General features: G+C 36.4%; 1 protein-coding gene across 1 annotated transcript in view; it reads left to right on the top strand.

Moving 5' to 3' along the window:
• NUP205 (nucleoporin 205) overlaps positions 1–7,462 on the top strand; it is a 41,977-nt gene that overhangs the window by 23,267 nt on the left and 11,248 nt on the right. The window contains exons 22-29 of the mRNA XM_010709554.2: positions 52–166; positions 513–662; positions 1,471–1,545; positions 2,251–2,408; positions 3,857–3,937; positions 4,517–4,708; positions 5,573–5,843; positions 6,264–6,362. Coding sequence (XP_010707856.1) covers positions 52–166; positions 513–662; positions 1,471–1,545; positions 2,251–2,408; positions 3,857–3,937; positions 4,517–4,708; positions 5,573–5,843; positions 6,264–6,362 — 1,141 coding nt within the window. The remainder of the gene's footprint in view (positions 1–51; positions 167–512; positions 663–1,470; positions 1,546–2,250; positions 2,409–3,856; positions 3,938–4,516; positions 4,709–5,572; positions 5,844–6,263; positions 6,363–7,462) is intronic.

Below are 7,462 nucleotides of genomic sequence, written 5' to 3'. Positions count from 1 at the left end.
TTTTTTTTCCTTCAATAAATTCCATAAATGAATATTTGCTGTTTTTGTCAGGTGATCTATCAGTTATGTGCATGCTCTGACACATCAGGTCCAACTATGCGATACCTGAGGACCAGTCAGGATTTCTTATTCACTCAGCTGCAGTATTTGCCATTTTCTATAAGAGGTAACTTTTGTACTAGGATAAGATTGTGCCTGCTTAAAATTCAGTCTTAAAATGCATTCTTTGCATCTGTAGGAATCATAGAGGAAAGACATGTACTTTTTTGTTTGTTTGTTTGCATATACATTCTGTATTCTAAGTGCATGCATGTGTATGATTCCTTCAAAGTATCCATGTGCATGTAACAGCTTTTGTCAGGTCCCTCATTAATTTTGTCTTGTGAACAATTGGTAATTGAGCAATTACTAATAGCATCCTCTAAAAGCTTTCTCATATGAAAAATGCTTTCCTTGGAGTGAGCAGTATTATTTATATTCAGTTTTATAATTGTTTCCTTATCCCCACTCAGAACATGAGATTTCAACACTGAACCAGATGTCATGGTTAATGAAAACTGCAGCTATAGAAATGCGAGTGACATCACTTAACCGCCAGCGCTCCCACACACAGAGACTGCTGCATCTGCTGCTTGATGACATGCCTGTGAAACCATACTTGGGTAAGAAGAATTTGTTGTGAGGACAAATAAACTCAAATAAATGAAAGTATGAGAAAATGGCTTATTTTCAAGTCTTTTCTCTATAGGTTTGTGACATTCATTTCTGGCTTTTGAAAATTAATGTGTTCTTAGGTCCGGAAATGCCACTGAAGAAACGGTAAGAAAGATTATGAACCTGGTTGTAATGCTCCAAAGTGAAAGAAAAAAGGGCATCTTTTTGCTCATCGCTGCTTTGTCTTGCTTCAGATAGTAGCTACAGGTCAATTTGGCTTTTGACGGTACATCATAAAAAAGATATTTCAACCCAATATGCCTTAAAGTGTAATGTTACATAAAAAGGTAAGACTTTGTAATTTCAGAACAGATTAGTAGTGAATCAAGAGCAATATAAACAGGTGGCGGAAAAAGTCATTATGTACAGAGAATTAATGGAGTAGCAGGAAGATACCGTAAGGGGCTGCAGCAGCATGGCATTTTTCCCTCACTTTTCTTGATCCTTGTGGACATATGGCTGCTGGTTCAGATACCCTACTCGTTCGTTTTACAGTATTCATCTGACTGCATTATATGTACTGGGGGATGGGGTGTGCTTTCAGGCGTTTCCAGCAATGTCAAATCTGTATTTGATAATTGGTAACTTCTGTGAGATGTATTGTTTTCATTTTTATTAACAGTCAGGGCTATTTTATCTGTATTAATAACTTCAACATGAAAAGTTTGTGTGGTCTCTCTATCTTCCCTTTTAGTATTGATAAAATAGGTGGCATTTTTCTCCTAATTTTTTAATTTATTGTTTCATTACCTTCAGCTGATGGTGAAGGAGGAATGGAAGATGAAAGTCGATCAGTCAGTGGTTTTCTCCATTTTGACACTGCCTCCAAAGGTAACCATTCTGGCTGTTAGTTATTTCTCAGGGAAGCATTCTGATTCTGAACTGGGGCTGCCTCTTGAGGAGGACACTGCAAAAAAGAAAATAATAAACTTTTAAAACAGCAGCAGCACACAGAATGCTTTTATTTAGTGTGGAATAAACAAATTTTAGAACTTTGACCTAGGTGGTTGGAGAGTAGAAAATAGCAGACTGGAAAGGAAGGAAGACCAGTGTGTTTTAGTATCTATGAAAGGGAGAATTGGGACATGGCAATCAGTAAATTTACTGGTAACAACTGTGAGACTATTGCTAAGATTTAACATGCTTGTATATTCATGACAGAAATATAAACACCAGATAATTAACGATTCCTTATCGTTTTTTTTTAAGTCTCAGAAAGACTACAGAAGAAACAGACAGTTTTTAAGGGACAAAATTTAGAGTCATGTAGTTGCAAGTGTATTCGTAATATACGTAACAGAGAACAATAGAAAGCAGCATGTTAACAATTTAAGGCTCTAGAAAATGTTCTTAACCCCCTTATGCAGATTGATAGCACTTTCAGAAGATTTAGTTTTCTTTTGAAATGACATTAAAACATTAAGATTTGAATTTACAGAGGTAAATATGACTCTTATCATCAGTCGTTTTATTTGATCCTTTTTTTTCCTCCCTGTGGTATTTCAGAATACATCCTGAATTGTTTTGTATTTACAGTTCGCAGGAAAATCTTAAGTATCTTGGATTCAATTGACTTCAGTCAGGACATTCCAGAGCCTTTGCAACTGGATTTTTTTGATCGTGTTCAGATTGAGCAAGTCATTGCTAATTGTGAACACAAGAATGCACGTGGGCAAGTGGTCTGCAATGTCAAGGTGCGCAGTCTTCTCAAATTGTGTGTGCCATTTATATCCTGATAATTATTAATTTCTTTAATTCATCAGTTCAATAATTACGCTTTGAAAGTTGCTTTTACAAAAAGAATGTAGTTGTGCAAACTGTTTGGATTAACTTACATTTTCTTCTGTATTGTATACATAGATTTCTCATTTATGCCTGATAGATTTATGAGTTCAAGATGCTTTCGGGAATATTTTCTGTTTTAATGATCTTCCCTCCTCAGAATAGCCAAATGAAATTGCAGAAATGACTTCTACAATTCATGTTTTGTTGTTCCGCAACACACAGCTGTGTAGTACTGCACATGTATACAATTATGTACATAAAATACTTGTGTACTGCAGTTGTCCTTAAAGGCTTCAGTTAAGATAGTGTCTCATGGGGATAAGTACTTGACAAGTATATAATATGAGGGCTGCTGTGAAAGTAATGCTTCCTATTTTATTATGTTGGCCCACAGCGTCAGAGGTGGATATTGGTGGAATGGCAGTAGAGGTTGAACCTTCCTGCCAGTATTTCAGTATGTTCTGTTGCCATGTGACAGATGGCAGCAGAGGGGCAGTCTGACAAAATTATGTTTGACACGGAAGTGCAAGTGAAGCAAAAGTGTGTGGAAAAAAACTGCACCCATTGATGCTCGCTGAATATTATGGATACCAAAGAGTGGATGTGAGTGCAGTGAAGTGTGTGGTGCATTTCAGCAGTGGTGAAAGTGATATGAAAGACAAGCTGTATTCTGGATGGCCATGTGCAGCTGTCACAACATGAAATAAAGAGCATCTCAATCAGCTCATCCACATGAATTAGCTAATGGTGTTGACTATGCTGGAAAAAAATGTTTTGTAGCAGAGAATTTGCTCTATCAGATAGTGTTATTGTGCTCTTTGTATCTGTTGTAGTCTCCATGGAAATAGGAAGCATTATTTTCAGAGTATTTTCAGAGTAGATAGATCACAATTTTTTCAGATCTAAAAGACACTCAACAAAGCAGGAGTAGAACAGAATATCTAAGTGATCTTGATGGCAATGAGAAAACTGCTACTTGACATTACAAACTAAGCACTCTACACTGTAAATGTGCTTTAGAGAGGAGATAAACATTTACATCTGTGCAAGAGGTCTGTAGTGAAGATTGACAAGAAAAGGGAGTGTGATGTACTGGAAGAACTGATGAAAATTCTGAACAATTAGGAATGGAAGGAGACAAATAAGTGCAAAGATGAAAAGTGCAATCAGCAAGCAGAGACTGGACAGCTAGAAGTAGTTAGAGAATTAAATATGGGAGAAACCTAAAAAATGGGTGAGATTCATTTGAATTTCAGTCTTTCAACTGCATTTCTTACTATGTAGCTACCTCCTAAATAATTTTAAATCTTTTCTGTGGTTAAAGTTTCTTATTTTTAATAATCCTTTCCCATTTCAGCATCTTCACAGAGTTCTGGTTGCAGAAGTCAATGCCCTGCAAGGAATGGCAGCAATAGGTCAGAGACCATTACTTATGGAGGTAAGAAAATAAAAATAAGCTGCTGTTGTTTCTCTTGGTGAATTTTATGAAGTGTTATACAGTAAGTTTTACCATGAAAACCTGTATAATTGAGTCCTGAACTTTGAGTTAATAATTCATGAAAGTGGGGAAAAAAAAGACATCGGTAGAGAAACTAGTTGTTAACATACTGTTCTCTGTACAGTATCAACCAAGTTTGGCTTGCCTGTCTTGTAGGAGATACCAGTTGTATTTCTGCTTTCTTCTACACAGTTAGTTTCTTTGAAGTTGGGGGATCTTAGTTGATGCTCCTACTATCTTTTAACTTTATTTGCAATTGGATTTGAAAATAGAAAGATGAAAGAGAGATGACTGACACTAAAATGAGAAGATAATACATGGATAGCTTTTTCCGCAGTTGTCTGTTTTCATTTTTAAGGTGTATGTTAAAATTTCCTTCAAGTTTCTAAAGCTAAAGACTTACCCTTTTTTTCTCCAACGACTTACTAATAGATTAAAACTTGTAATCTTGAAAGCTATCATTGTCATTAACCTCTTTTAGCATATTGTAACTCAAGTTTCTTTGTCACGGGTGGTCAGGAGATCAACACCATCCTGCAATACGTGGTGGAGCGGAATAAACTGTTGCAATGCCTCCATGCTAAGAAGCATGCTTTAGAGTCATGGAGGCAGCTGGTGGAAATTATACTCACTGCCTGCCCCCAGGATCTTATACAGGCTGAAGACAGACAATTGATTATCCGTGATTTATTACAGGATGTTCATGACAAGGTAAAGCTTTATTGGAAAACAATTCTCTCCTTGAACTTTGTTGCTCTATCTTTTTGAAAGAGAAACTACTCTTCATGTAGCATTCTTGATTAGAGACAAAACAAAATTTCTCTGCCTTTAGTATTCTTTTCAGCTTTCTGATTGCTACTGTGCTTAATTTAGAATGCACTGTGAACAGAGTAGCTATGTGAACTGTGAATCTTATATTGATAAATTTCAAAGACATTTTAGGGTTAACTTGGAATAATGATAGCCTGGAAGAGGTGAGTGAGGAGACAGCCCATTTTTATAATGAACACAGAAGAACAACTCACTGATGTGATGAAGGCAGCCAGTACTGCATTTGTTAATTTATTGCATTTAGATACTCGTTTAAATCTTATCAATACCCCTTTTGAAGAGTGAAAGAGTTTATGAATCCTCATAGTAGAGGAAGGATTCTGTAATTAGAAATAGCTGTGAGAGGCTAAATTAATTACTTCTATAACTGTAGGGAAAAGCCGTGGCAGATAACCAGTTCTAAATTACCCAAGAAAGGATGATTGTCACAATCCAGTTAAAGAAAGAAAGATTTGCTAAACTATCCCAAGGATCAGGGCTCAACAAATACTCCAAAAGGAGGGAGCTCCAGGAAGAGATCCTTCCTTTGTAGCAGTCAGCCAGTCAGCCCTGAAACGATGCTTAGGGAAAGGTGGAACCCTGATTGCTTTCACCTGTGCACCCAAGGCTGGCTGTGTCCCTTGACTAGGTGCTCAATCATTGGTTGAGGCTGTGACTTAGCAATTCCCATACAGTAACTCATGAAATTAGACACTTACGGACTTTTTCTTCTGCTACTGCTTGTTTGTTTTCTTCTGTGTTAAGATCCTGGATGATGATGCAGCTCAGGAGCTGATGCCAGTGGTGGCAGGGGCTGTGTTCACCCTCACTGCCCATCTTAGCCAGTCTGTGAAAACAGAGCAGAAACAGCCACTTGCAGTCCCAATGACTGGACAGTCCCAATATGTCTTGATGCTGGATGGTTCTTTTACCTCATCACCTGGCTCTGAGAGCATATCCATGGGTTTTGCTTCCATTGGTGACTCTTCACTCCACATCATCTTAAAAAAGCTGCTGGATTTCATTTTGAAAACAGGTATTTGCAAGGCACGTGTAAGAATTCTAACCACTGAAAGTAGAAAGATGGTCTGAACTACTTGATTTAACAAACCTACTGCAGTGAAGTTTTTTTTTATTGCAGTCAATTAGATGGATCTTCCAAGATTCATATTGAGGTATTGTAAGTGATACTGCTAATATGAAAAAGAATAATTAAAAAAAGGCATATTTTTTTAAATCAGGACAATCAGAAGAGAGTGTAAATTACTTTAAAGGGAATAATTCAGCGTAAACTTGCTGAATTTACTCATAAATACATTTTTATACAAACAGTAGAACTCTAATAAATCTGTTTGTTTTATCTTTACCAGCTCTGCCACAGAAAAGTGTCAGTGGAAGATAACTTTATGAAGACTGCATCTATTTGGTTCTAATTGTGAATATTTCTTGCACACAGGTGGTGGATTCCAGAGAGTGAGGACACACCTTTATGGGTCACTGCTTTATTATTTACAGATTGCACAGAGACCGGATGAACCAGACACTTTAGAAGCTGGTATGGTTCAATTGTATTTTGGGAAAGAGAAAAAAAGAAAAGAAAAAAAAAACAAAACACAAAAACCCAAACATGCTGAGATAGTTTATGATACAAATTTTGTCTATTTGAATTGTTTGTCCACTTAAGCACTCAAGAAGATACAGCATTTGTTTTCATATAGAGCAATGACTCACAGCTATAAAGTTGTTGAAAGACTGGAGATCACTTGGACCTACCTCAGAACAGTTATAGCTGTAGAAATATGTTGCCTTCACACCTTTATGTGTTTAGTGATGCCACTATGATTATGTTTAAAAAAAACCAAAACAACCAAACAGCCTTAGAGATAATATTCTTTCTGTTTAGTGGGAGACTCCAGGGGAAAACAAACAAAACCACAAAACAAAGCAAAAAACCCCAAAACAAACAAACAAAAACTCAGTAAAATGCCTTTTTCAAGCTAGTTGGATGCTACTTAACCAGCCAAGAGAGCTTATGGCCAAAATTACATTGTCTCTGTTAATTGCTTGGGTACTTGACTCATCAGCGTTTATTACTGCTATTTCATCTTAGATGTTGAATGAGGATGGAAAAAAACACTTGGGGTTACTAATTGTGCATGCAGAATGCTATTACTCGATCAGTTTTTTGAGCCTAAGTGAAAATAACTGAAATTGTTATGACCTCTCTGTAGTTTATTGCTGGCTTTGAAGTCAGGACTTTTCCACTTACATCTCATGTACTCATCTTGTTTACTTTCCTTTAAACTGAGTATTTTGTTCTCAGTGAAAGTTTTAAGCTCTAAGAGCTATTTTAATTTGCATGTATTCAATCTTAAAATAATTTTGTACAGATTATTTACAAGCATGGAGTAAGTATACAGGCACAAACCTTTATTAATTCTGGCTGGCAGGTTATGTGATACTTAGGAAAAAAAAAAGGATTTGTGAGAAAACATCTGCACTTCAATCAAAACCCATTATCCCATGGTTTTTATACTTCTATTTCAACATAGAGAATGCCCTGAAAGAAGTAGCCTGAGCTGTGCTATAACTAAGCTAATGCCAAGTTGCCCATCTTAGTATTTTTCCTTTTTAGCTTTACTTTTTTTTTTTTTT

The sequence above is a fragment of the Meleagris gallopavo genome, chromosome 1 (assembly GCF_000146605.3).
Source record: "Meleagris gallopavo isolate NT-WF06-2002-E0010 breed Aviagen turkey brand Nicholas breeding stock chromosome 1, Turkey_5.1, whole genome shotgun sequence".
Taxonomy (NCBI): domain Eukaryota; kingdom Metazoa; phylum Chordata; class Aves; order Galliformes; family Phasianidae; genus Meleagris; species Meleagris gallopavo.
This window is presented reverse-complemented; position numbering and strand designations above follow the sequence as displayed.